The 27616-nt window shown below is 46.8% G+C and overlaps 3 protein-coding genes across 4 annotated transcripts; all 3 read left to right on the top strand.

Annotated features, from left to right (window-relative positions):
• Positions 1 to 27: 27 nt before the first annotated feature.
• ZBTB8B (zinc finger and BTB domain containing 8B) lies at positions 28 to 8252 on the top strand. Of its 2 annotated transcripts, XM_086765143.1 has the most exons (5): positions 28 to 64; positions 253 to 566; positions 771 to 1221; positions 3859 to 4037; positions 4344 to 8252. In XM_086765143.1, the coding sequence occupies exons 2-5, from the start codon at positions 276 to 278 to the stop codon at positions 4659 to 4661; spliced, it is 1239 nt and encodes a 412-aa protein (XP_086621269.1). In that variant the 5' UTR covers positions 28 to 64; positions 253 to 275; the 3' UTR covers positions 4662 to 8252. The 2 variants fall into 2 exon arrangements, with proteins under 2 accessions (XP_086621269.1, XP_086621268.1); XM_086765142.1 differs by having other exon boundaries at positions 253 to 1221.
• Positions 8253 to 11661: 3409 nt separating this feature from the next.
• On the top strand, positions 11662 to 18238 carry ZBTB8A (zinc finger and BTB domain containing 8A). The gene is made up of 4 exons (XM_086765144.1): positions 11662 to 11809; positions 12985 to 13952; positions 14453 to 14622; positions 15029 to 18238. Exons 2-4 carry the CDS (start codon positions 13013 to 13015, stop codon positions 15359 to 15361), a joined length of 1443 nt encoding a protein of 480 aa, XP_086621270.1. The 5' UTR covers positions 11662 to 11809; positions 12985 to 13012; the 3' UTR covers positions 15362 to 18238.
• Positions 18239 to 21659: 3421 nt separating this feature from the next.
• LOC104478064 (zinc finger and BTB domain-containing protein 8A) lies at positions 21660 to 25890 on the top strand. Its single transcript, XM_086765141.1, has 4 exons — positions 21660 to 21802; positions 22893 to 23885; positions 24794 to 24963; positions 25232 to 25890. The coding sequence occupies exons 2-4, from the start codon at positions 22928 to 22930 to the stop codon at positions 25559 to 25561; spliced, it is 1458 nt and encodes a 485-aa protein (XP_086621267.1). The 5' UTR covers positions 21660 to 21802; positions 22893 to 22927; the 3' UTR covers positions 25562 to 25890.
• Positions 25891 to 27616: the final 1726 nt, after the last annotated feature.

The following is a 27616-nucleotide window of genomic DNA, read 5'->3' as shown; positions in this document are numbered from 1 at the left end:
TCCGCCTGCTGCCGGGAGGGCGGCCGGTGGGTGCCGTACGGCGGCCGGGAGGGAGCGAGCGGAGGTGAGGGGCTGCGCGGCGCGGCCCTGTCCGGTACCGGGAAGGAGGAACCGGAAGGTGGGGAAGGGGTCGGGGCTGTGCGGGGAGGTGGCGCGGCCGCGCCGGCCCCCAGCGGTTTCCGCGGCTCCTGGGGGGAGGCGAGCGGGGAGTTCTGCCGTTAACGGGGCCGTGTCGTTGACCCCGGCAGCGAGCGGAGGCGGCGGCGGCGGGAGCGATGGAGATGCAGTCGTATTACACCAAGCTCTTGGGAGAGCTCAACGAGCAGCGCAAGAGGGACTTTTTCTGCGACTGCAGCATTATCGTGGAGGGCAGGATCTTCAAGGCCCACAAAAACATCCTGTTCGCCAACAGCGGCTACTTCCGCGCCCTGCTGATTCACTACATCCAGGACAGCGGCCGCCACAGCACCGCCTCGCTCGACATTGTCACCTCGGAGGCCTTCTCCGTCATCCTGGATTTCCTTTATTCCGGGAAGCTGGATCTCTGCGGGGAGAACGTCATCGAGGTGATGTCTGCGGCCAGCTATTTGCAGATGACCGACGTGGTCAACTTCTGCAAAACGTATATCAGGTCGTCGCTGGATATTTGCAGGAAAATAGAGAGAGAAGCCGCTTTCTATCAGGCTGATAGCGGGAGCGCGAGCTCTGCGAGAGAGGGCACCTCGTTCGGGCCAAAGAGCCAGTGCTCCGCCCCTGTCTCTTCCCTGCAGGAAAAGGAAAGGATTTCGGATTGCCAGAGAGACCCCCCCTGCGGAGAATGCAGCGGCTGCCACCCCCTGGAGCTTGTGGTCAGAGCCCCCGTAAGCAGCCACTCGCCAGACGACGTTAATTCTTCGCTGCCCAAAGGGGTGGAACCCAAAGTGGAGTTTGACTCGGATGAGGTAGAGGGAGAAGCGGGCGAACGGCTGCCGCAGTATCCGACTGCGTTGTCCCTCGAGCAGATGGAAGAGGGGCTGCACGGCGGGCAGGCGATGGACCTGGCCTGCAATAACTATCATATGAAACAATTCCTAGAGGCCCTGTTGCGCAACAGCTCGGCTCAGAGAAAGGATGATGTGGTCCATCACTTTGTCCGGGGCTTTGAGGGTAGGCCGGAGGACGCAGGGGTAGCCGTGAGCTCCGTGATGGACGTTCACAGCGACTGGTATGGTGAGGACGCAGGTGAGAGGGCTCCGGGGGCGCAGTCTGTATGGCTGAGGCGGGGAATGCGTACTTGTGCGACGTCCTTTGTTACTCCCGTTCTTGTTCAGGAACATATTGCTGAATATTATGCCGTAACAAAATAAATGATTGTTCTGGACTTCAAAAGAAAGCTGTACTCGTTTATTCAGTGCAGCACCTGGAGGTAAGTATTTCTTACAGCTTTGCTGAAACCGATCCTGGAGCGTGGCGTTGGTGGCGCTGCTTTAATAAACGATTTCATTTGGGACCTTGTTGAATGGCAGGCGAATTTTTAAAAAGAATCTTCTTCTCGTAAAGTTAGTGTTACAAAGAGCAATCGGAAGATGGGTTGAGCTGCCACAGGAGGGATCTGCTGTAGAACCGGACCGACCAGAAGCAGCTCATTCCACCAGAGCTGCAGCCAGCGCGTGGGTTGCTGGATGACAGTCTGCAGTTACTGTGAACTTCAAAAGGGCGGAAATCGGTTTTATTCCATACTGAGTGATACCCAGAAATTCTTTAAGAGCACCGAAAGCTTTAAACTCCGTGGTACCGCATAAAGATGAGACTTAACTTTTACCTCTGGAGGCAGACTTGCTTCTCAGCTGCTGGTCACTGAGGTTTGGTGGCTTTCCCAAGCCCAGCGCCGGCTGGGACGTCTCAGGCTGGCAGTGTCTCCTAGCAGCAGTGCTAGGGTCCCGGAGAAGGTGGGCACGTCCGTATGCATTGCTCCTGAAGTGGACAGTAAGGATTTGGGCACTTTGTCTGCTCACAGCAATGCTGGCGCACTGCTTGCCACGTCCAAGCTGCCTTAGGAAGACGGGAGGCAGCTTTGACAAACGCTGCAGGTGCCGTCGTTGTTCAGGATGTGGCGAACACGATAATGGTGTGGGCAAAAGACGGGAAATATTTCCCTGTGTATCTGACTCTAGGTAGCAAGCTCACTTTCATGTCACTTCCAGCTCAAGCACGCACGTCTGATCTTAAAGCCAATAAACCTGGTGTTGTCTCTTGCTGCTTTACAATAAAGAGTCTGATAAAATCACAACTCCGGTCCTGCAGTCAGCAGGAGCCTAAAGCCGCCAGAACAGAGTGCTGTCACCAAACCGCGCCTGTGGTTTTTGACGTGTAGCAAAGGCAAGAGCATCTAACACACAGACTGCATACTTTTTTCCCCTCTTAAAATCTTGAGGCTGTTAATGAATCATTAAAAGGGAAATGCTCCTAGAATTTGATAGAGAAAATCAGGTGTGATGACAGTGTATTGGAAATGTTAATTTCCAATAGGAGCGGGGAAGAAAACCCAAACCTTGCATTCGGTTACGGTTCTCTGCTGAAGCTGAACTTCCTAAGCGCTGAGCAGAATGGGAGTATCTCTTCCCAGCTTTTAGTGGTCCCGCTGTCCTAGCGTTTTCACAAGGCACCAGGAGTGAGAAGTGAAAAGCCCTGATAAAAGAATGGCGCTCTCCTGCATCCAGGCTGACACATGAGATAAATGCCGCTTACTTTCAAGTGTCCACATCTGTTCCAGTCATCCCGGTCCACTTCAGAGCTGACGGAGGGTAAACAGCCACCTCTAGAGAGGCTCGAAGCAAGGCACGTCTAAGAATTGCTTTTATTTTTTATTTTTCTAAACAGAGCTCTAAACACCCAGCAGGAGTTAGCAGTACCTTGTGAGGGTCTGAAACCGGGGGAGATGGATTTCACTCGTTAATACCAGACACTCCGTTTTCAGAGGCTGGGCTGGACAAACCTTAGCGCAAGGAATGTTCTGCAGCTCCACCCACTTTGGTGTAACTTAAGGAGCTCAAGGCTCGGTACGCAAACGCTTTCCTGAATCAGTAACTGAAACAGGGAAAACTCATCTTCCAGTACAACTTCTCAGCCTTGACGCTGGAAAGGAAACTCGTATCTGGGCTGATACTGAAAAACCAGGCAATGCCCATGAACGTGATCTTCAAATTTAATTCTCTATTTTTGCATCTGACTTCATGAATTGAATGGTACCTGTGTGCATTTGTCTGATTTTTAGGAAAAGTAAAATATCAGCAAATGTATGGAGTCCTTCACCTTGTCATTTCCAATAGAAAGGCCAAAGTGAGTGGCAGGAGAAACAAGATTCAGCATTCGTATGTTCAGATGGGTTCCCCACATCTAAATGTATGCGTGTTGTAAAAGCAAATGGGAAACGTTCCACTACCTCTATGTGTAATTTGTGTTAAAGATTTTAGTTTTTAATGCTGTTTAATGCTATCTTAAAAAAAAAAAAAAAAAAAAGTAGGAGACTTTCTATGGCTGATAGTGCAGAGACCCCACTGCACTGAAAGCAAATTTTTGGCACTTTAATTAAACTGCTTCTTAAAATAAAATTAATTTGTTTTTCTGTTGTGAGCCACCTGCCTTAGAGCATCAGCTATTGCAGCGCAGGCAGGCTGATTTTGGAGGGACTTGGTTATCTGCAGCTGCAGGGATGTCTGCTGAGACTGCAAAACCTACAGAAACTCCAGGTAAGGCAAACACAAGAAGAGGGGAACGTGCAATTATCCCCGCTTGGATTTGCAGCACGGAGGATAAGAAGCCAACGTAGCTAATGGTGAGCTGCCGAATCTAACGCCCTTGTGCTTTTTTTTCCAAAAGGTGACGTGCTAGTTGTGCCGATCAAGCTGCACAAATGTCCCTTCTGTCCCTACACGGCTAAACAGAAAGGAATCCTGAAACGGCACATTCGCTCCCACACAGGTGAGAGGCCCTACCCCTGTGAGACCTGCGGGAAGCGTTTCACTCGGCAGGAACACCTCCGGAGCCATGCTCTAAGTGTAAGTGCGAAAGGTTATCAGGAAATTTTAAAAAGTTTTTGGGGTTTCCCAGTCATATTTCCCAAAATACGTTGGACAAAATGATTGTTGCTTCTAATAATAAGTTTAAGGCACTGGTATTTGGTTCATTAGTACTTGGGTAGCCCCAAAGCTTTGTCGCTGGAAGCGTGACGGGATCATCTGCCCTTCGGCTGAAGTGTAGGTGTGTTTCTGTTCCAGCAATATATGCAAACCAGCACCCCAGAAACAGCTGAAGCAAGAAGGCAGATTGCCTTTCTTACCATAATGTTTTATTTTTAACTTCAGGTGCATCGATCAAACAAGCCAATTATCTGTAAAGGTTGCAGGAGAACCTTCACAAGTAGCCTGTCTCAAGGATTACGACGCTTCGGCTTGTGTGACAGCTGCACCTGTGTGACCACTACCCACGAGGACTCCATGCCCATCAACCTCAGCCTCATGGAACCTTCATCAGAAGGCCAAGAGAAAGGCGACGCCGATAACGATTGGCCCATATATGTGGAGTCTGGAGAGGAAAACGATCCGGCTGATGATGATGACGGCGATGGTGATGACAAGCAGGAAATCCAGAGGAGCTTATCGGACCGAGAAACACTTATGTAGCAGTGAGAGGAGTGGGGGAGGATTTGAAGTGTTTCCCTGGCAGTGGTCGGTCTGCGAGGGAAAACTGCGTATTTGTCCAATTAGTGAGACTGTGCTGTTTTTTATTATTCCATTTTTTTAATAGAAGAGTGGGGAGAATTGGAATTTTTAATACTTTTAAGTTTTCAGTGCTGTGCACCAGAAATCTGTGAAGAACCCTCTGTCTGGGGTTGACAGAGGTTGTACTTGAGTAATTTCCAGTGGTGTCTCTGCCTCCTAGGTTTGATTTTTCAGGTGGAACATCTCTGTTTTGTTTCGATAACAGGTTTCTTCACATAATGCTGTCATGGTCCTTAATCCTTGATCTGAAAGGGGCGCCATCTCCTCTCTGAAGATTACATCAAAAGAAATGTAGTTTTCATCCAATACCTTGGGACTTTTCTAAACTAAGTTGTGATCTTTCTGTATTGGGACAGTATTATCTAAATTGTAAACCTCAAGTGTTTGCTTAGACTGGGTTTGACCTGGAAACCAGGGCAGACAAACCAGGGGAACAAAAATATGCTGCTGCTTCTGAAAGCATAGCTAGTAAGAATAAATATATTTCATGTGTCCTTAATTACAGGGATTTAGAGAACAGGCTTCTCTTTCTGAATTGTTCTGAGCGCATCTTCCGCTCTCGAGAGCTCGGACTGCAGATCTTCAGATGTGTCTTCAATGTCATTGAGACATTAGCAGTCCGGGCTTCAGAAATATTAAGCACACATTACGGTGTCTAGCGTCCTGGTCTCTTGCTTTAGCTCTGTGAGCTGCCCAATTCTCTTCAGCTTTTTGCAGCAGACGTTAAAAGCTGTCAGTCAGGCTGCTTGGGAGTTCCGATTCTGGTGGATTGAATAGCCAGATTCACAGCCGGTGTAGCTGAGGAGCAGTTAAACATAAATATCTGAGCTGTGCTTATAGGAGGAGCTCTGAATACCCTTTTTGAAGCTATTGGGTAGAAAATCTCAGAAATTTTTGCTAGCCTCTATATTCAAATCCTTTTCTTTCTCTTTTAGTATTGTTTCTTTTACTCTTTGTTGATCCTTCTCATGGCTTATGTTGTTACGTGAATTTATCCAAGTACTGTATTTTTTTTATTTTTTTTAAGAAGAAAACTTCAGTGTGGACCTCATGTTTCCTTGCTGGGATAGAGAAAGTTTGGCTTTCAAAGGAAGCGAGATTTTTTACTTTTCCAGTACCAAGTTGATACAAGCTGTCAGAAATCAAGGTGGGCAGCTTTAGAAGCAAACACGCCACCAAGGGAAAGCCTGCTTGTTTGTGGGTTACCCGCTGCTTCCTCATGAAGAGACAAAACTGAAATACACTGTGAAATAAGACTGTTAATGCTTTTTACTATGTTGTTCGTAAGTGTTTCCTGAAAAGGCAAATGATACGAATCTTCCTAGCTGGAGTAAGTGCTAGATCGGGAGCCTGTAGAGAGCCATGGCTGTCAGAACAAGCAGTTCCTCCCACTCAACAAGAGAGTGCTTCTTGAGGGTTTTAGTGCAAGGACTTTACACTTGGCAAACATTAGATGGAACCTAAAACAACAAAAAAAACCTCCTCTGATTTAACCAGTTATTTTTTGCATACCTTGTGCTTTTATTATACACTCTGCACATGAACGATTCAGCTTCTCCATCTGCTTCATCCTAGGGTGAGACAGTAGTCCTATAGTGATGTCGCAAATCACTTGTGAGAGGCGGTTCTGATGTCACAGATGCAGTTAACAATTCATTGCCAGATCAGGTAGGATGAGGAAGGAAGAAACGAGCTTCTTTTTAAACAAGTGACTTTACCAGTGATTCATGAAAACAGCAGAAGGTCAAGAGACTTGTTTTGAAATGGTCTGGTCCGAGTTCTTGATGAGCGCCACCTTCACAAGAAGATACCGGCATCACTTGCTCCGTTTATTTTCTGTAACTCAGGTTGCACAAGCTTTCAGTAGTCCCTCGTCCAGGCCATCTGTCAATTTGAGTTTGTAATAGCCGAACAGTATTGTAGTGACACATGTCATCGTAGAAAAACCTCACAGGAACAAGATCTTTAAAAAATTCAGGGCTCTGAATTTTAGTCATCTAAGTTAGGACCATCAAGGAGACAACTTGCGTTGGTGTCAGATTAGGAGCTGAGCTCCTCTGAAAATGCTGCTGTGGTTTTGAGCCCTAAGCACTTTTGAAAATCTGAGCAAAATACAGGTTTGTAAATCTTGCTGGCGTACTTGAAAATGCCACCTCCAGCCTAGCAGGGCCAGTCTTTTGGACTGCTGCTCTATTTTTGTTGAGTCCATCCAACATCAGAGGGTATTTTTTTTGGTATCTGCTTATCTGATAAAGGATGGACTTCTGCATGTGAGAACACCTGAAAAAGAGTCACGGATTATCTGTGTTTGTTGGGAGACTAACTCGCTCATGACAGTAGGGTAAGAATGTAAACAGGGACCCAAAATGATATTTTGCGACCAGGCATCACAATTTCTGGTCATTCTAGCGTGAAGATGCCACCTCGTTGTAAATATTGTTAGAGGCCACTAGACCTGGAGTATCAGCTGAGCACGGTTCTGGCTAGCGCGGCACAATTAAACTGTCAGAAGGTTTAGCTTCTCCTGCGGCGGAGCTGTGCTGAGCTGCAGGCTAGCTGACTCTGAAACTGTGAAGACATGCAGAGTAGGGAAAATGCACCTCTTGCGAAAGTCTGTATGGAGTAAGAGCTGCAGGAACGACTGCAGAGACCTTCAGCGATTTTACTTCAACCTGCTTTCTTTGGTCTTAGAGATTGTTCTTGTGTGTCTTGTGCGTAGAGAATGGAGCTGTGTAAGGTTTGTGTAACACTGGGTACGTACGGGGTGCGGGTGGGGGGTACATCGTTCACATTCCAGGCTGAAAGTCACCACCAAAATCGATGTTTCCCGTCGATCCGTCATATTGTGCTGCTTTGTTTTCAATGGAGTCCTTCAGCCTTTGTATTTAGAAGAGGATGTAGTTTATCCACATTCTTGTGACCAGATGTTCATGTAAAACTGTTTGCTGTGCTTTCCACTTAGGTTTTGGATGTTTTTCCTGAAATCTTCCATTCTAGATCCAGCCTCTACAAGCTTTGAGAAAATGATGTAGCTGTTTTAAAATATTCATATGGTGCTTAATGAAGAATCAAAAATAATGTTTTTAGGAAAGTTATTTCTAATATAATCTCTTTCTCAAAGTTTTTTACAGGCTATGCAGACCGCATATCTCGAAGTCGTAGCTCTTCGTCATTGACTTGGTTAGGAGTACCCGGTTTAACGTCCTTTTGCACACAACTGCATTGTATTTCGCTGACGGAATACAGGCTGCACCGGTATTCGTAGCGCATTTAACCTCTTGGTGCAAGACTTTGTAAATCTTCCAAATGTGCTCATTTAATGTACTGATGTTTTGTAAGGCGGTTTCATAACTGAAGTCCTTTGGTCTAGTTTAAATGATAAATTCTTATGAACCAGACCTTATTTGTAGAAGTGACTTAACTGTATTTGTGGATCTTGGAGCATTCTGGAACTTTTTGATTGTCTAGAAAATAAAACTCTCTGAGAGGGTTGGTTTGATTTTTTTACTGTTCAAAAGTTGACCGAGTAAACCTGAGAGCGTCTGGATTAAGGCTCACATTTTAATTTCTGGGAATTAAAAATGAATATACCCGTGTCTGGTGACAGACAGTTTGCAAGTAAGAGTCAGATTCTTCGTAGGAAAGGATTAAATAGATGCTGTCAACTTAAACCCCAGCCAACTGTGTTTTTTAGAAAATCTTTTTATATTATTAACACTGACTTTGTTTCCTTACCTGTTGTTGTAGTTTTATAATAATCTTAACTTTTTCAACTCTTTTTAAAGCAAGAGGATGGATTAAAATCCCTGCTGTTCACATTTTCTCGTTTTAAATGCATTTTTAGATCGAGTGCAAAAAAACACAAACAAACAAACAAACAAAAAACAACAGAAAAAAAGGGCAACTGATTAATTCCCCAAGTATGGTACATTTCTGATCCAGTGGAAAAAAAATGCATCTATTTCTTCAATGGTAGAAAAAGGGAAGAAACTGTTTTGCTTTAGCCCAAGGTTATATGCAATTTTACTTACATTTTCAAAGTAAACCCCTTGCTAAAGACATATTACTTTACTCACACATTTGGGAAAAATCCACTGCAAATTCCAACAAATTAATCTTTGAACTATGGTCCCTCGGCTGTTCTAGCACACGCTCTGGGGTTTTCTTTGACAAGAAATGTCACTATATATTCAAAGTCAGAAAATACACCGTAATTGAAGTCTGTGATTTTTCAGAAACATTTGTTTAGGAAAACTGAAATCTTTTAACTGGGGTTGCTGTGAATTACATTTGGTCGGCACTAACAATGTAAATTGTTCTCTGAAAAGCAGAGTCCTGTTGCTGCAAGAAGCACCTCCTCCACGCAGTTGCCCAGTTTATTCCCATTGGGTAAACCCTCCAAACAATATCTCAACTTCAAGGGGAACTTTCTTGGCTAGAAACAGTAAGTCTGAAATTTAGAAATTACAAAACAAAGGACTAGATTAAACAACTAAGTGCATTTCTAGAATCAGTGGCTTGTTTGTGATGTATTATTGTGCAAAACAGGACGCGATCGGTCCCTGTGTACGACAAAACCAGGCTGTTCCACGGCTGTTCCCAGCTGCAGCGAGCAGGCTCCTGGGCAAGGTTTCCGAAGTATTCTGAGTAACGCGCTTGCAGCACCTTTAACAATTCTAATTATTGAGCTACTCTAGATACCACTGCATTTTTTTCCTACTTTTAGAATTCTATTACCTGTCGCTAGCAGATGGAGAACCCTTGAAGTCCTGTTCATATTGATACAAACCACCAAGCGGAGCCCTCTCGGATACGCGACTGAAAGTACCAACTGCCTGATAAATCGGCTAAGTCAAACAGAACAAATACTTACAAATAGTTCTTTTCAAAAGGAAGTTTTCAGCAGATGACATAATTTGGGCATGGATCTGAAAAAATAAATAGAATATTATATAAAAAGAGGTGCCACTTAGTTGAATTGACAGGCAAAATCAAACTTTAGAGGAATGAACTCAAGCGGTATTAAAACCTGACACTGCAAATACATTTTCTGGTTTATATTAAACAACCTAAGTGATTAGTTAGTTGTTTGTCTTCTGTATTTCTCACTACTGGAATCGGGAATTGACAGTTTATGTTAGTTGGCAATAAACAAAATTCTATTAAATTCCCCAACTCGAGACTTTTGAGTCAAAACCGGTTGCTCTACGGAAGAGCACAACAAGCAGGATTTTTACCCGAATACTCTTCCAGTCTCCTACAATTTGTGACTTGGGTGCTTCTGAGGGCACAGGGTGTTTCTGTGTGCAACTCTCAAGTCCCTCTCACGACCATGTCCAGTACCCCTCTGTAACACTGACAAATATTTCACACCCACGGCAGCCCACGGCAAGCCGTTCCAGCGCCGAACTACGTTATGCGGAGAACCACATCCTCGTTGGCTCTGACCCTGCCACCTGCTAGCTGCGTTTGCTGTCACCTTTCTCTTACGCTGGAATGCGCTGTGAGCACTCAGTCCCTGTTGATCCTCTCGTGATTGTATAATTTCCATTTATTTCACCTACTTCATTTTTTTTCCTAGTTCGGGTCTCTCTCCCACTACAGACATTAGTACAAAGCCGTGCCAGGCTTTTATCGCTTCTCTCTTCGCCCTCTGAACCTGTACGCACGCTCTGAAACGTGTGACCCCGGGGGTCGCACGCAGCATTCAACGTGCGGGTGTGCGCTGTTAACGAATGCAAGAGCTGCGAGAAGCTGGCTGCTGGGGTTGCCTTGCGTTACCCCGAAACGGGAAAGACAAGATGTTAACGGTCCTCCGGGCTGGCTTTGGGAGCAGTTTTGCTAATACGCTCTTTAGCAAGATAAACTACAGGGCATTTGCAGATGACACTGATGAGGCAATGGCTGCGGGCTGGCAACGCGACATGGCTGGCAAAGGCTGGTCAGTTGTAGGTACGTAACACTGAAAGGCTTTCAGTTGATAATTAACGCCGTTGCCCAGTGGACTGAAAAGATTCATGCAAAATACTGTGTAAATTCCAATCACTTTCACGTTCAAGAATGATTAATTTGAGCTGGTCAGGTACAGAGCAGAGTCTTACACAAGCAGGATGGGTCTCTCGAATGATTTTAAAAGTGTGGCCTACATTTGAAAGGAGACGGAATCTACACAACTATGGATGTTTAACAAAAAGGGGGAATCAAGCTGGTGAAAAATACTGTTACAATATAAGTGGATATAAACTGAATATTAATAAATGTATATGATATACTGGGAGCATGTTTCTAACTACCAGAGGAAAGAGTCTTCAGACATCTTCTGCATTTTGCTATCGTGAGGAAAGGAACGTAAATTGTTTCAAGACGGAATGTCTTCAGTTTATGGAAGGGAAGGCCAAAAAGGACACAAAGGATACGGTTATGGCAGAATGGCTCCCACGGGAAGACAAATATTTAGGAGAAATAACTGGGGTGTCAAGAGCACAGAAAAGACCCTGGTGGGAAGAAGAGAAAGGAGAAGGGTAGCAAACTTGGAGTGAGAGAAGGCGAGAGGTTCGGTACTAGGATTTCAGACATGTATTTTTTCAGAACGTAACACACACCAACAGGGGGGGAAACAAGATGTTATATCTCCTTCTGAGGAAGCTGCAGGCGCGTTGAAGAAGGATTTGGGTCATCGAGGCCCCTGCTATACATAAAGGTGTGAGAGGGAACCATCTGGGGCACCGCAACCCCGCCCGGGCAGCGCGTGGGTGTGGGCAGCGGGGAGCAGCCCCGGCCGCGGGGCGAGCAGGCGGAGGGAGCCGCCGGGCTGCGGCGGCAATCGGTGCGTTGCCCCTTTAATTGTGTCCCCAGCCCTCGGGCGTCTCTGTCCAACGCCCACGTCAGCAAATACCTTTTGTTTCTCTCACGTTCGGGCTGCCGGGGCTCGGGGCTGCGGGAGCCGCGCGTCGCCTTCAGCCAGCGCCAGCCCCGACGCGGGGCCGGGGACCCCGCACCCAGCGCCCGCTCGTCGCGGCTGAGCGGCGGCCGGCCGCGGCACCCAGGCGGTAAGCGGCGGCTCGGGCAGGCCGGGCAGGGCGTCGGGATCGGGGGGCGGAAAGGGCCCCGCAGCGAGCCGTGCGGGTCGGGTCGGGTCGGGGCGGCGAGCGGCGGCCGCGGGCTGCGGCGCCTCCGAGGGCGCCCGGGTCGGTGCGCGGCGGGCGGCTGGCAGCTGCCCCCGGGAGGCGGTGGGTGCTCGGGCTGCAGCGCGTCGTCCGCGGGCGCCATTTGCAGCCCCGGGCGCGGCTGCGAGGAGCCGGGCGCGGCAACAAAGGGGCTGCGCGGGAGCGGGCGGCGGGTGCGGGGCGGGAGGGGCCGCGGCGGGGGGAGCGGCGGGGCCGCCGGCGGCGCGGGGAGGCTGCGGGCGGCGGGGGCGGGAGCGGCTCGGGCCACGCCGGGCGCCCGGCACCGGGTGGCGGCGGCGTGGCGGGGAGCTCCGGCGGAGCGGCGGGCGGGGGCTGCGGTAGGGCGGGCGGCACCGGGCGGCTCCGGGCTACCCGCCCAGCCCGGCCCGGCGGAGGGGAGCGCTGCGGCGGCCGGGGCGCTGGCGGGCGCTGGGGTCCCCGCGGCGGGAGCGGGGGCGGCCGCCCGCCAAGGCGGGAGGCGCCTCGGCGCTGTGGCGGGCGGGTCCGGCGCCGTCGGGCGTCCCGGGCTGCCCATGGTGAAGCGACCAATTGGGACGCGCGTGCGGGTGAGTGACGGCGGTCTCGGCCAATGGCGGGGGAGCCCGGGCCGGGCGGGCTGCGGCCGCCGGGGCTCAGCCGCCGAGTCCGGTTTCTGGTCCCTTCGGCGGCGAGGGGCTGCGCGTTGCGGCGAGGCCGCTGCGGGCGCGGACGCGGCCCTCAGCCGCCGCTGCCGGAGGGATCCTGGTCCCCACGGAGAACGGCTGAGGGCTGCGCGGCTGCCGGCGGGGTGCACCCATCCTGTCCCGCATCCCTGCGGAGGAGATGCTCCCAGCTGTAGCACGCATGTCTCTGCAAAATAATGTGTACCGGTTTGGCTTTTTCGTGGCTTTTTTTTTTTTCTTCTGGGGAAAAGAATGCATGGTTGTGCATATTGTAATTTAAATACAGATTTAAATAAAAGATATTATTTGTAAAGACGCCTGTAAAACTGAGTGTGACATCTTTTTGAGTTGCATGACGCTGAAGTCACGAGTCTAATTATTTTATTTATTTTTTAGAGCGACACTTGATTTCATCTTTTCTGGAATGGAGATTTCTTCTCACCAGTTTCACCTCCTGGAGCAGCTAAACGAGCAGCGGAAGCAAGACTTGTTCTGTGACTGCAATATCCTGGTGGAGGGAAAGGTCTTCAAAGCCCATCGCAATGTGCTCTTCGCCAGCAGCGGCTATTTCAAAATGCTCCTTTCGCAGGGCGCGAAGGAGACGAGCCAGCCGACGACAGCGACTTTCCAGGCGTTTTCTCCTGACACGTTCACAGTTATTCTAGATTTTGTGTATTCAGGCAAACTGTCTCTCACTGGTCAGAACGTCATCGAAGTCATGTCGGCTGCCAGCTATCTGCAGATGACCGATGTGATCAGCGTGTGTAAAACCTTCATTAAGTCATCGCTGGACATCAGTGAGAAGGAGAAGGATCGCTACTTCAGTCTGTCGGACAAAGATGTCAGCTCGAACGGCGTGGACCGACCCTGCTTGTACAGCTCAGGCTGGAGGGCAGACAGCAGCCCCCCGCATTCGCACGTAAGCCCAGATCAAGGGACGTGTATGATGGGTGGAAACGCCTCGAGCAATTTCAGCTACTATCCAACTTCTCAAAGAAACGCTCAGCAACAGCTGTCCAAACACGAGCAACGGCAGGATTCCGTGAAGAAATCCCGGCACCTGGGACTGCAGCAACCTTCCGACGTTCCTCACTATAAATCAAGCAAACTGGAGGACAGGGCTGCCGAGCCCGCTGGCCATATTGCGCAGTCTGAGGAGCAAGTGCAGATTGAAAGAGAAGTTGAATCTCCTCACGTGGGATACCAGTACAGCCAAGGGGCTGACGTGATCCCGAGGAGCTTGGCTGTGTCACAGCAGGAGCATGAATCACCCCGTTCTTCTGGTAAATCGAAGTCTTCAAAAGCAGACGAGCCGTACGCGAGCATGCCCTCGATTCTAGGTGTCACGGGAAGCTGGGCTGAAGGTAAGAGTTGGTTTTAATGCTGTGGGCGCAGTCTTCTGCGAGTCGTCTGTTCTGTCCGTGAGAAAACGTGCTTTACTGAACGGGGGTACAGTTGCCAGAAATGCATCTGTATTGTCCAGAAATGTGAGTCTGGAAAGCTGAACCCTTACTTTTTAAAAATTGTAAATGATTAAGATACCTGGTTTATTAAAACTAGTCTTTGAAAATACATAATCTTTAGTGCTGCTACAGCTTCATCTTGCCAATTTAAGCCATGATCTTCTGCAATATTTTTAAGCTCGTTTTAATATAGCTAACGGTCCACTCCTTTTTCTTTCTTGCACTCCCATGTAACTTACAGGAAAATATCAGATCTTTGTGCTTGAAAAGACCTATGATAATTCTTTTAAAGTAAAAGTGATTTGCTATTCTGTGCATAGAGTGCCTTTTTCCCAGAGCATTACCTGACTAGACATGTTATGACTTACTTTGTGTTTTTTTAATCACGTTATTTCTGACAGATGACCTGCCCAGGATGAGGTTCAAGTGTCCATTCTGCACTCACGTGGTGAAAAGAAAAGCAGACCTAAAGCGTCACCTTCGCTGTCATACAGGAGAGCGCCCTTACCCTTGTGAGGCATGTGGGAAAAGATTTAGCAGGCTCGACCACCTAAGTAGCCATTTCCGAACAGTATGTATTTTCAGTAACCGCATGATTTGTTTAATGTGGAAATCTGTGTCAGTGCAATTAAACACAGTGCAAGTGTATCTGGTTGATATATTGATGCCCGTAAAGAAGAGGGAATAGAAAATGAATCTGGTTTTGTTGAAGTCAGTTTGAAGCGTGATTTGTGTGGAGGGGATGAATTTATTTGTTAATTGATGGCTCACAAAGGTACTGCTCTGTGCAAGTCCTGCAGTAGAGCTTAAGTGGGCAATTACAGGGCCGGTGATTGTTTAATTTTTAACGTTTGATGACTGTCTCTCAAAATGAGTTAAGGCTACCATTTGATGCTACTCCAGCCCTACTTTTTATCATCTTAAAAAACACTTCTTTGTGGATACATTACCAAATTTCTTCATTTCAATTTTCCCAGATCCATCAGGCTTGTAAGCCGGTCTGCAGAAAGTGTAAACGCCACGTCACTGAGCTAACGGGACAAGTGGTCCAAGAGGGGACGAGGCGTTACAGACTCTGTAATGAGTGCTTGGCTGAAGCTGGCATAGACAGTATTCGCATTGACTTGGAGGCTGAAGCACCCCTTGAATTTCCACAAGATGGGGACAAGGATTCCAGGTGGCACTACGGGGAAGACAACAGATCTGACGTGGAGATTGTGGAGGACGGGTCAACCGACTTGGTCATTCAGCAAGTTGATGACAGTGAGGATGAAGCAGACAAAAAGGATGTAAAACCAAATATTAGGTAGTCGCAAGACAAGATTTAGGAATTCTGTGTAAGAGGGAGAATGTACTGTCTTGACCATAAGCCCTCCACCAGCCCGTTGTTACCATACAGAGACATACTGGTTTCTCTGGAACGGGTCCAGACTTGCATGTGTGTATGGACATGCCGTTGAGTCCACTCTGAGTTATCGGAATACCCCTGCTTTGCTTCATTAGAAAGAGTCAATCCTTACATGAAATACTGGATGAACAAGGAAACCGAAGTACTACATGGATAACTTTTTATAGTAGACAATGGGATGCTTCTCAAAACCTCTTTCAAGGGAGTGAGGCTAAATACTTAAAAAAAAAAAAAAAACAACAAAGTCACACGGCACTGTAAACTCCACCCTTTAAACCTGTAGAGATGTGGGGTTTATAGGTAATACCATCTGTCGATAAACGAAGTACAAATACTCCACACACCAGAGTATACAGTACGGTATTCAGAAATTAAGATAATCTTCAATGAAATTTCATGAAGTCTTCATATTATGATAAGGAAAAAAGGCAGCTAATTAAGAAAAATCATATAAAAATGTTTTAGCACATTTGTCTGGAAAAGCACCTTCTTGTAAAATTTATTAGAATAAGGAGAATCTTTAGCAGATCATTCAAGACGTATTTCTTTACAAGAAAATAAACACATGAATGCTAGTTGTAGTCACCACATCAGAGCCAGTGATTACAAATATGGATCATTAATTGATGCCAGTAGATGTTGTATTCATTCTGAAAACTGGGAATTCAGACTAGGGTATGTTTTGATAAGGACTAGTAAAATACTCTCTCTTTTTTTTTCTTTTAAAACCCCTCAAAAGTGCCAGACTGCCATGAGTGGTAGCCCTGCATCCACAGCATTGCCGATGGCAGCGTGACGGAAACAATCCGTACAAGGTTACTTTAGCTGTTGTTTCCTCTCTTTGTCCCCCGTTTTATTTGCCAATAACAGTGTCAGAACCATTTGTACAGTATATATACTATATCATGAGAAATGGAACTGATGAGACTTCACATCTGAAACCATTGACTCCTCTTGTTTGTATTGACCTGTACTCAGTTTAAACTGATGAGTTTTACGATGGTGTCATTGTCAATTTATATATTCCCGAAGTCACCAAGAGAACATATTTAACCTTTTTCAGTCTGTACTTTACGCCAGCAAGAACAAGATGTACTGGAAGTTCTAGACATAGTATTTGTGTAATTTTACCTACAATCAGACTACAAGAGATGAGATGATTAATGGTGAAGAAAGTTTACTTCTAGAACAAAAGAAGCCACTTTGTTCTGTTACTCAGTGAGTTTATCTTAACCAGCGCCGTAACCAGGAGAGGAGCAGAAGTATGCTCCTGGGGTGCTTTTACTCTGCATTTTCTTAGGCAGACCTGAGTGTTACTGCAGTCTTCATCCTGTGATCGTTGAACTCAATGGATAAAGGCTTAGGCCTAAAAAAAAGTTATTTTTTTCTTTTTATACAACTTTGTAAGCATGTTTGGCTGAAACCTGGGATTAATTACAGAACAATCTCATATATATATATATACACTATATAATCTCTTACCCAGGGACAGCTAAAAAAGTCACTATTTTGTTTTTATTTGTGTTAAAACTGTATAGCCTTATTCGTATCATCGTTACTGGAGTGCAGCGTTTTCATTCCAGGCTGCAGGTGGCCAGCCCGCCGGTCTCTTCAGTGACAGCTTCCTACTAAGCTCGCAGTGGCATTAAGCACCCTTCCCCTCAGATGTGCGGGGCTGTCAAGAAGCAGCCTGCTTGTAAGTTCTAAGGAGATGAGAAGTGGCATTTTATTATCCTACAAAAAAATTATTGTCCATTGGCTTAGACTTGGGGAGGTGGTTCAAGGGGGGAACTTACAAAACTCTCTGATGACCCACATGAAAAGATCTTTTCCAAACAAGACTTACACTTGCCTTGATTTTATGTTACACTTTGGTCAGCAGGCCACAAAATGGACTTGATGTGAAAACAGCTGGTTAATTTCTCGCAGCTTATTACTCCTAAAATGTGTATTATTAAATGGCTGAGAAATATTCCTGAGCAGCCTTAACTAAATGAAATAGAGAACAAAGAAATATAGAAAAGAATATGGAATGCCTTTGATCAAATTTCAAGAGAAAATGCTTGCTGAAATCCAATTTAATAGAATTTTCCGTTTCCCTTGACATTAAACAGTGTGCACAATAAATCCTAGGTATCAGTGCCTGCTGTCCCAGAACACAGAGTGGCTGGGATTAGTCTGTGTGTGCGTGTTTGGGGGTGGATTAAGGGGAGGGGAAAATACATGGACACTCTAGGCCTGAAATCTTAACCACCAGCTGTAAAGGTGAGACTATGAAGTGTTTCTGTATACTTGGGACGTTTTTGGAAGCAAAGGGATTTTTGGATCAATACTCACTGTAATTAGATACCGTAAATCTAAGAATACTGAGGACCAGATGCTTCAGAAAAAGATGTGAAGTGGCCGTAATGGGCAGATGGAACAATCTATCCATATGAAGACATTTACTTTTTAAATATAGGCAGATTAATTGTTGATTTGCCTCACAAGGAAGGGTTTTTACCGTTTTTATACGTTATTGTTAGTAGCATAACTATATATCTGTAGACGTTTTTAAGTATCATATTAAGCTTGGAGTTTTAGGTCAAGACTGCGATTCCCACAGCTCAGTTATGGTTTGTATTTTAAAAAGGTTACCATTTCTACATTTGTTGCCTTAATTTCAGTTGTTGTTCCCTTATTTTTGTATTGCAAGACAAGATAAATGTTAAGTGCCTTCTATTTTCTACGTCCTTCATTTTACACAGCCAGTCATATATTTTGCTCGTTTTCCTCTAAATGAACGTAATTCTGTTTGTTTTCTGTTCATCCCCTTGCATTGCCTCTGGTGACCGCCGCCTTCATGCTCCTGTTAGGATCACATACCACCCAGTAGCAGAAGTAACATTTTCTTTCTTTTCAAGGAGGAAAGCAAAGACCATATAGGGTTGTTCCCACAGAATTTAATTTACCCGACAATAACGTATGTGAATGTGTCACATTTAGAACTTTGCCAGGTCAGTAGGACACTGATTTTCTCTTTAAACGCTAGAGAAGGCTGTACAGAACTGTATTGACTCCTGCTGGTATCGATCCGTTCAGATTCTGTTTCTGTCCTGCCTCAGTACGTCCAAATCACAGTCTGAGAGGTTTAAATGGTAGTGCAGCACTGGGGCGGGCTGTTCAGCGCCTCAGAGATCCTTGTCCTTGAAGGCGTTCAGGACGCACTAGACAAAGCCATGGCTGATCTGACCTTGGTGCTGACCTTCCTGAGGGAGCTGGGACTAGAGACATTCACAGCTCGCCTCCAGTTGGTTTTTGCCTTTTAAAGAAATATTTTGTCCTTTTACTTCTTTCATCTTCACGTTGCTTTGAATGCTCTTAAATACTACTTCTTAATGCACGGTTTGGTTATGGACTGGTTGTCAGTACATCATTCTCGCCGTTTGCATTTTCATTCCGTTTCATCTGACAACATTGGAGGGATGTCCACTTCAAGAGACATTCCTCTTGGGTACCTTTACTTCCTGCGCAATCCCAGTGTCTTTGTCATTTCCTCTATCCTTTGTCACTGAAAGCCTGCCTCTTTTTACTGGGCTTGTGTTTTATCATTGTGTTCACAAAACCGTGTTTTATTATTGTTTTCACAAAACCGCAATCGAGTGAAGACAGAGATTCACCATCCTCTGTTTAGTGCCTCACCTTTAACTAGTCTTATTTTCTGACAGCTGTCTTGCCATCCTTTCAAAGTCTGAAACACAGTATTAAAAAACATTCCTCTTTCCCCATTTTCAAGTATTTCTTACGGAATTCTACCTGTCACATAAACGTATGACTTGTGGGATAGTGGATTAGTTTATCTCCTTCACACCATATCCCACTTTTTTTGTTTTCCATTACATTATCTAAACCTCTGTATTTGCTATCCCCCAAAATGACACCTGCCCTTATCTTAAAGGTTTGTTGTTTTGGTTTTTTTTTTTCAAAATTATTTACAAAAAGAAAAAAAAGCAGACCCCAAAAAACAACCTCAGAATGACTCTCCCAACATTTTGGTATGTATTCTATTCCAGTTCTAAGGAACGGAGATGAAAAAAAAAAAGCAAATATATTGATTTAGTGTGAGCTTTGAAAACATCTGTAAGCCCACAGATCTCTCTAGCAGAAGATTGACAGTGACTGCTAAATATATCTTCCTTCCTTTGCTTCTGGCTCTTCAGAAGAAATGCTCCAACCTGCAGGATTTTGGGATCCCTATCAATTTTTCAATGATAACTTAGGGGAAAAAAAATCTGTTGCATATAAAATTGTTATGGAATGTTTCTTCTCTGAAGCATCTGGTCGCTGTCAGAGGTTATCCCATTACCTAGCCATGCCAATGTCTACCTTTCATATATTTTGGTCTCCTAGTCTGCAGAAATACTTGGCTTTGAACTTCAGATAGCCTACACAAGGGCTAATAGCGCTATCTTCAGCCTCATTTATTATTTAAATGGACCTTGATTTAGCTGCAAAATGCCTGACCTACCATCTGCCGACAGCCGAGTCAGTGACTGCCCAGATCCCAGGATCCCCCTCTGACAATCATTAGCGTCTGTCAGCACAACAGCAACGCTCTCTAGTTGAATGTCCACCTAAAACCTTAACTGCTGAGGGCTAGCAGGGTCCGGTTTTAGGTTAAGTGAGGATTACAGCTAAACTAAACTTGGTTAGCTGAATTTATCCTAAAAAAAGGCTTTGTAAACTTCTATTTTAAACAAAGCCTTGAGGCTTAAGGTAGCAGCAGTCAGACTGGAATAACCACAGGCGTTTAGGGATTATTTAATGAGTTCCCAGATTCATAAGGAACTGCTTCAGCAGACTGTTGAGGCCAGTATCTGTGTTATCGTGTCAAGCTGACACCAGGGACTTGTAACCATTTGCAATGTAGAAAAATGTACATTATAATCTAAAAAGAGTCCAAATAGTTAATTCTGTATTCCTTTTACTGTTTCCATATGAATAAGTACAGCAGAACTGTAAGAGTAGTTCAGTATTCTCGTACAGGCATTCCAACACTTGATTTTTCCAGAACATCTCAGGAAAGTCAGAAGTCGGCGAGAAGGTTACTATTAGTTGGAAGGCAACGTGTATGAGAATGAAACAGAAGAACATTTCTCTAATGCTGGCCAAAAGGTTGAGTTTTGAAGAAAAGGATCTTATAATCATCCTGTCCTTGCCTCCAGACTGGCAGTGTACTTTTCCTGCTAGGTATAAATGGACAGTCTGTATGTCTGTTGAGTGATGAGTATAATTGGATAAGCTGCTAAGAAAAGCTTGTAATATCTTTTATTTGAGAACTATTTTCTGTATTATTTAACTTAATAAACCTCCCACAATGAAGCTAGTATAACCTTTGAGCATATTTAACTCTTGAAATGCAGAGAGGTGTCTTATGTGGTGCATCAAGAATTTTAAACAGAGTAGCAACATAGAACAAAAAATTTTGTGAGGAAAAACTGTCAGGAGTGGCAGGAAAAAAGATTTCCCTATCTTGCCTTAGCTGTTCTACTAAATTGAACACTCATGAAGTTCTCTGCCACACTCCGACCTGACACTTTTTAGTGTGCAAACGGGAACTGTTCTTTAAACAGTTTCTACCCGAGCCTGCTTTGAGGAGGAGACTCTACCAGATGACCTGCAGAGGATTCTTCTCCTTCAGTCATCTCGAGCAGCAAGACTCAAAGTGTCTGGTCTTCTAGCAGGCACAAGATTGAAAGTGTCGTGTCTTCTAACGGGCATCCTGATTTGATTTTCTTTTTCCAGACAGAAGGGAAAAAGGGGACAATGTGTCGCACTGCACTCCCACTTGCAGTGGTTTAGGATTATCTCCACTGTTTGAATACAAAACTTCCCTGTTACAAAACCGCTGCTATACTGAATAATGTAATATATCCCACGCTGCAGAACTACAGATATTTCCCATTCGGGTGGCGCCTTCCTTCCACACACAAAGATCCAGAGTGGCCGTTAACAATAGCGATGCGTTGTCGGCGGTGAGGTCGCGGGCGGCCCGGGCAGCGCGTGGGTGTGGGCAGCGGGGAGCAGCCCCGGCCGCGGGGCGAGCAGGCGGAGGGAGCCGCCGGGCTGCGGCGGCAATCGGTGCGTTGCCCCTTTAATTGTGTCCCCAGCCCTCGGGCGTCTCTGTCCAACGCCCACGTCAGCAAATACCTTTTGTTTCTCTCACGTTCGGGCTGCCGGGGCTCGGGGCTGCGGGAGCCGCGCGTCGCCTTCAGCCAGCGCCAGCCCCGACGCGGGGCCGGGGACCCCGCACCCAGCGCCCGCTCGTCGCGGCTGAGCGGCGGCCGGCCGCGGCACCCAGGCGGTAAGCGGCGGCTCGGGCAGGCCGGGCAGGGCGTCGGGATCGGGGGGCGGAAAGGGCCCCGCAGCGAGCCGTGCGGGTCGGGTCGGGTCGGGGCGGCGAGCGGCGGCCGCGGGCTGCGGCGCCTCCGAGGGCGCCCGGGTCGGTGCGCGGCGGGCGGCTGGCAGCTGCCCCCGGGAGGCGGTGGGTGCTCGGGCTGCAGCGCGTCGTCCGCGGGCGCCATTTGCAGCCCCGGGCGCGGCTGCGAGGAGCCGGGCGCGGCAACAAAGGGGCTGCGCGGGAGCGGGCGCGGGCGGCGGGTGCGGGGCGGGAGGGGCCGCGGCGGGGGGAGCGGCGGGGCCGCCGGCGGCGCGGGGAGGCTGCGGGCGGCGGGGGCGGGAGCGGCTCGGGCCACGCCGGGCGCTCGGCACCGGGTGGCGGCGGCGTGGCGGGGAGCTCCGGCGGAGCGGCGGGCGGGGGCTGCGGTAGGGCGGGCGGCACCGGGCGGCTCCGGGCTACTCGCCCAGCCCGGCCCGGCGGAGGGGAGCGCTGCGGCGGCCGGGGCGCTGGCGAGCGCTGAGGTCCCCGCTGCGGCGGGAGCCGCCTCGGCGCTGTGGCGGGCGTGTCCGGCGCCGTCGGGCGTCCCGGGCTGCCCACGGTGGAGCGACCAATTGGGACGCGCGTGCGGGTGAGTGACGGCGGTCTCGGCCAATGGCGGGGGAGCCCGGGCCGGGCGGGCTGCGGCCGCCGGGGCTCCGCCGCCGTGTGCGGTCCCGGTCCGGTCGGACAGCGGCCGTGCCCACGGGAACGCGTTCAGGGCGCGGACCCGCTCGTCACCCGTGGCGCTCCCCACGGCAGAAAGGCCAAGTTCCTTTTGTCAGTCTGTGAACCGTTCACAGCTTCGTCGATGGGAATTCTTTCAGGACATGCAGCAATCCCGCTGAGGCATCTGTTTGTCTCCTTTAGAGTTGTTCAGTTTCTTCTCTCATGTTGTTATGCGGGGAGTATTGTGATAACAAGCACGATTTTAACGTTTTTAAAAATAAAGCTCATCTCTCTAAAAGAGGATTCCACAACTTTGGTTTAGACTGTCACGATTATACTTGTTTTTCAGTTCAGAGCAAGAGTTGCTGTTACTCCCTGACTGGAATGGAGATTTCTTCGCACCAGTTTCACCTCCTGGAGCAGCTAAACGAGCAGCGGAAGCAAGACTTGTTCTGTGACTGCAATATCCTGGTGGAGGGAAAGGTCTTCAAAGCCCATCGCAATGTGCTCTTCGCCAGCAGCGGCTATTTCAAAATGCTCCTTTCGCAGGGCGCGAAGGAGACGAGCCAGCCGACGATAGCGACTTTCGAGGTCTTCTCTCCAGAGACGTTTATGGTTATCCTGGACTTCGTGTATTCAGGCATATTGTCTTTAACCGGTCAAAACGTGATCGAAGTCATGTCAGCTGCTAGCTATCTGCAGATGACAGATATTCTGAACGTCTGTAAGACGTTCATTAAGTCATCGCTGGATATTAACGAGAAGGAGAAGGATCATTACCTCAGCCTTTCGGCCAAAAGCACGAACGGTGAACCTGCCCATCCGTCTCTCTATCGGTCAAGAAGGAAAGCAAAGAGCAACCCCAGGCGTTCCTGTTCAGTGCCGGATGAAAAGGCCAATATGGTGAATGAGAATTCCTGGAGCAGTTACAGCAGCTACCTGTCCTCCCAGGTGATCCTTCAGCGGGCAGAAACGCAGCTGTCCAAAAGAGGCAGAAAACAGGGCTCTGCGAGAAAGCGCCGAAAGCACCTCGGGCTGTCACAGGCCCGCGATTTCGCGCCGTGTAAAGCAAACAAGGCTGAGCGGGTCGGCGGAGGCGGCGCTGCGTCGGATTCCGGCCACATCTCTCGGGTTAGAGAGGAGGCTGAATTTGATGCCGAGAATGATGTTGATCACGACGATTACGGGTATAATCCCGAATCAGAAGTGATACCGAAGAGGTGGTCTGTTGCTCAGCTAGAGCAAGAACTTTCAAGAACTCCTGAGTTCATGGAACTAAAAGCAGAGGAACTGTACACCTCAATGCCCACGATTTTAGGTGTCATGAGTAGTTGGAATGAAGGTAAGAAATACATGCAGTTTTGCAAAGTTTGTCTTTATTTACAAGAATTCAGATGATCTTTTGAAGAGAATTTGTATGGCTGCATGAAAGCCAAAATGACACCTAGAATTGCAGATTATTATATTGATCTGCGAGATCATGGTGCCTAACAGAATGAGAGACTTGGAAGCCAGAACAGGGCATGAGAACTGCAATCAGAGCTTGACTAGGATATTCTGTAACGTTAAAACAATACATGGCCTCAAATAGAGATTAACGGAGCCTCAAGGGCTGTAATTGACTTGGGCACCTGAAGGACTGAATTTCTCTTGTAACGTCCACGATTCCTGGTGGTAACAGAGGCACTGTCCAACCCAAGTCCTTCGCAAGAGAAGGTCCTGTCATGGGCAGGACGCTGCGTTTCCCTACGGTCCAAACCAGCCCAAACTTCACGAGTGTTTGGCCACACTACACAACACGTCTCATCTCTGGATGGACTGACCGCATATTGCTGAGATGGTGGAATAAAGCTGACAGGCGTATTCTTGTGTGCATGCCTTTGGAAGCTAAATTACCTATATTTTATTATAATTGCACATTTTTTTTAGACTTTGAGCATCCTAGTATATTATCTAGAGATTGTAAGTGTCAAAGCTATGAGCTGATGGAAGAGGCAGATATGATGACTATAGATTATAGCTATGTATTTATGATCATCCAAAAAATACTCTGAATAAGAAAGAATACACTATCAAACGCTAATTTAACATGTTCAGTAAGAAATACCGGTTGGGGGGGATTATATTTTGGGATTTTTCCCATTTAGTGACAGACTAGAGGAAAAGTGCTGCTTATTTAAGCTGAAAAATAACCAGATCACTACATAAAGACTCCTGCCATGTGACGTTTTCCATGTTTCTCCGTAACAGATGACCTACCTCGGATGCGATTCAAATGCCCCTTCTGTACGCACACAGTGAAGCGACGCGCAGACCTGAAGCGACATCTTCGGTGTCACACAGGGGAGCGACCGTACCCCTGCGAGGCGTGTGGGAAGAGGTTCACCCGACTCGAGCACTTACGTAACCACTTCCAAACGGTACGCCATTTCAACGGGAGATTCAGCCTAGGGAAAAATCACAAGATGGCATTGGTACCAGCTGTTCAGTCATTTCCAGAACTAATACCAGAAAAGCTTCCTGGCTGCACATCAGCTTTAATTATTTAAATTGGCAAATTATATTTTTTAATTTCATTTTTTTTAGAGTGATTCAGTTAATTTTTTTTTTTTCTAAAAAAAATTAAATAAAATAAATAAATCCGCTTTTGGCTGAACACTGACATTTTCAAATTTTAAATCTCTTTAGATACATCAAGCTGGCAAACTGATCTGCAGAAAATGCAAGCGCCACGTCACCGACCTAACAGGATGCGTTGTTCAGCAAGGAACAAGACGCTACAGACTGTGCCATAAGTGTCTAGCAGAAGCTAATTTTGACAGCATCCCTGACGATTTAGATGCAGAACATTCTCTTGTCTCCTCCACAGGAAACAAATGTTCCAAATGGGCTTTGGAGGAGGAACGGAAATCGGATGACGAGACAATGGAGGAGGAACCGTATAATCTGGTTGTCCGACACGTTAAGGATGATACTCCAGATGAGGTAGATGAAAAGGTGAAACCAAACCTTAGGTAGATATATTTGCCTATTTGTTACTGTTGTATTCAAGATTAAATTCCTTGTGTCCTACCAACTAATGCTGGTTTATTACTTTCGTTAAAATCAAGTATTGCTAAAGTTCTCTTAGGAGAAGCAAAATACGGACTGCAAACAGGTTGTTTTGTACTTACAGACATATGCAACAGTGTAACTGCTTCTAAATATCATCCAGAAAGGACTTATTATCTGGAAACTATTTAGAAGAACTGGTTTATATTTCATCCAAGACTTGCTCAGAGCTCCTGTTCACAACGAAAGTGTGAACCATTTTACAGTTCTACAAAGATACTATACAATATAGATTTTTTTTTTTAAATATTGATAATTTGCTTTGAAAAAGTCTTACTAAAGTAGGCAGCTAAGAAATGTAAAACACATTTTTGTTGACACTGTAATTAACATGTATATACACTGCAGAAACTTCATAAGAAAGGAGTAAAGAAAACAAGTGGCTCTTCAGCAGGAATAATTCCTATTTACAAGAACCTTGTCTTCTGAGTGACCTTACTGCTTCTCATAGATCAGAAAAGCACTAGTTTTAAAGAATACACACAGCCATGCAGAGTAGAATAATGAACAGAGCACCTGTAGTGCACTTGGGTAGTATGAGTTTGCCTTTTCAGATATGCAGTGGTTTTGTACTGTGAATTTTAAACAAAAATACACTAACATGGTTCCAAGGAAATAAAAGTGCAATCACTGGAAGTACAGTTGTCAGGTTTTTTCCATTTTTTTTTTTTTCAGGACTGGTGTAAGATTTGCTTAAACTCCTGTCTATCCAATGCTAAGATAATAAAGAGGGCAAGTCCCTTTACTTTCAGTGGGACACTTGTGACTTAGATCATGGAGCTACTTTAGAAAAGCGTTCCTGCTCATATAAATTTAGGATGCTTAACGGCTGCTTGACAGTCAGCATAAAAACATTTCATTATATGGACAATTTCCCTTAGAGTTTAAGCAACCTGTAATTCTGGAGTCTCTTCAGCTTTTTTAGTAATTGTATTTTTTTCCTAGTCATGTGGGTCAGAGAATCTCCACCTGCTAGAGAAACTGTAAGTGCTCGGTACTAAAATTATATGAAAAAAATCTCAGGGAGAATGTATAGAAGAAACATTCGGACCGAGACCACAGAACGCATTCACAGTATTGGTAAAGGGCCACTGCTTGTTCTCATGTCTCATTTTATGCTGTTTCCTTTCCTGTTAGCAGAATCTGTAGACTGAAGTTACTCCCAAGCAAGCAAAAATTCCCCGTAGAGAATTTGAGAACAGCCATATTGATTCACATCAAGGTTCTCCCTGTCTCCCATAGTTGCCATTAACAGATACCTAGGGAAAAGTGAGAACAGGACAAGCCTATGGCGCTTGCTCAACTAAGAGCAAGAAAAGAAGGGTTTGAAGTTTAAGCAGGATTTTGAATTAGCCGCTGTCAGGTAGCTGATTGCCTCAGTGGGCCCCAGCTCAGTGAGAGACTACAGCCAGCAGCGGGGCTCCTCTGAGGGAGTGGGAGAACGGGACTTCTTCCAGAAAACAGCTAGCTGAAACTCCCACAGCTCTGGAAATGGAAAAGGCGAATTTAAGGCCTGTTATGTAGTATGTAATAAATATTTTTTTAAAAAGGTGACTAACACTTACTTAGTTAATTCCAGGTGTTTTTCTAGCAAGTTCCTGTCACCATTTCTAAAAGCAGAGCACTTCACAGTGATGACAGGGCGTCTCAGCACGTCTACAAAGTTAAAATCTAACTACCCGAATTCTCGCATTTCGGCGGGCTGGGCCGGGCCGTAGGAACAGCCTCCGCCGCGGGCTCTCTGCAGAACAAAGCACTATCAACTCGACGCCTGATTGGCTAATCCGAGTCGCCTGACCCAGCCAGCCAATGAGGGAGCGGCGCTCTGCCTGGCCGAGCGGCCGCGGCGGGAGGACGAGCCCGCGCGCTGCCGCCCGCCATGGCGCTCAGCTCCCGCTATGCCGGGCCGAGGGACGGCCCGCAGCCGTTCGAGCAGCGCCAGCACCGGGTCCAGGCCTCGCT

Source organism: Chlamydotis macqueenii, chromosome 22, assembly GCF_036417535.1.
Source record: "Chlamydotis macqueenii isolate bChlMac1 chromosome 22, bChlMac1.mat, whole genome shotgun sequence".
NCBI lineage: Eukaryota > Metazoa > Chordata > Aves > Otidiformes > Otididae > Chlamydotis > Chlamydotis macqueenii.
This window is presented reverse-complemented; position numbering and strand designations above follow the sequence as displayed.

Excerpts from the sequence above, each read along its gene's own strand:
- ZBTB8B (XM_086765142.1), top strand. The coding sequence starts at position 276 with ATGGAGATGCAGTCGTATTACACCAAGCTCTTGGGAGAGCTCAACGAG. Across the intron at positions 1,222-3,858 it reads CTGGTATGGTGAGGACGCAG|GTGACGTGCTAGTTGTGCCG; the intron begins GTGAGAGGGCTC and ends TTTTTCCAAAAG. Across the intron at positions 4,038-4,343 it reads TCCGGAGCCATGCTCTAAGT|GTGCATCGATCAAACAAGCC; the intron begins GTAAGTGCGAAA and ends TTTTAACTTCAG.
- ZBTB8A (XM_086765144.1), top strand. The coding sequence starts at position 13,013 with ATGGAGATTTCTTCTCACCAGTTTCACCTCCTGGAGCAGCTAAACGAG. Across the intron at positions 13,953-14,452 it reads CACGGGAAGCTGGGCTGAAG|ATGACCTGCCCAGGATGAGG; the intron begins GTAAGAGTTGGT and ends TATTTCTGACAG. Across the intron at positions 14,623-15,028 it reads TAAGTAGCCATTTCCGAACA|ATCCATCAGGCTTGTAAGCC; the intron begins GTATGTATTTTC and ends CAATTTTCCCAG.
- LOC104478064 (XM_086765141.1), top strand. The coding sequence starts at position 22,928 with ATGGAGATTTCTTCGCACCAGTTTCACCTCCTGGAGCAGCTAAACGAG. Across the intron at positions 23,886-24,793 it reads CATGAGTAGTTGGAATGAAG|ATGACCTACCTCGGATGCGA; the intron begins GTAAGAAATACA and ends TCTCCGTAACAG. Across the intron at positions 24,964-25,231 it reads TACGTAACCACTTCCAAACG|ATACATCAAGCTGGCAAACT; the intron begins GTACGCCATTTC and ends AAATCTCTTTAG.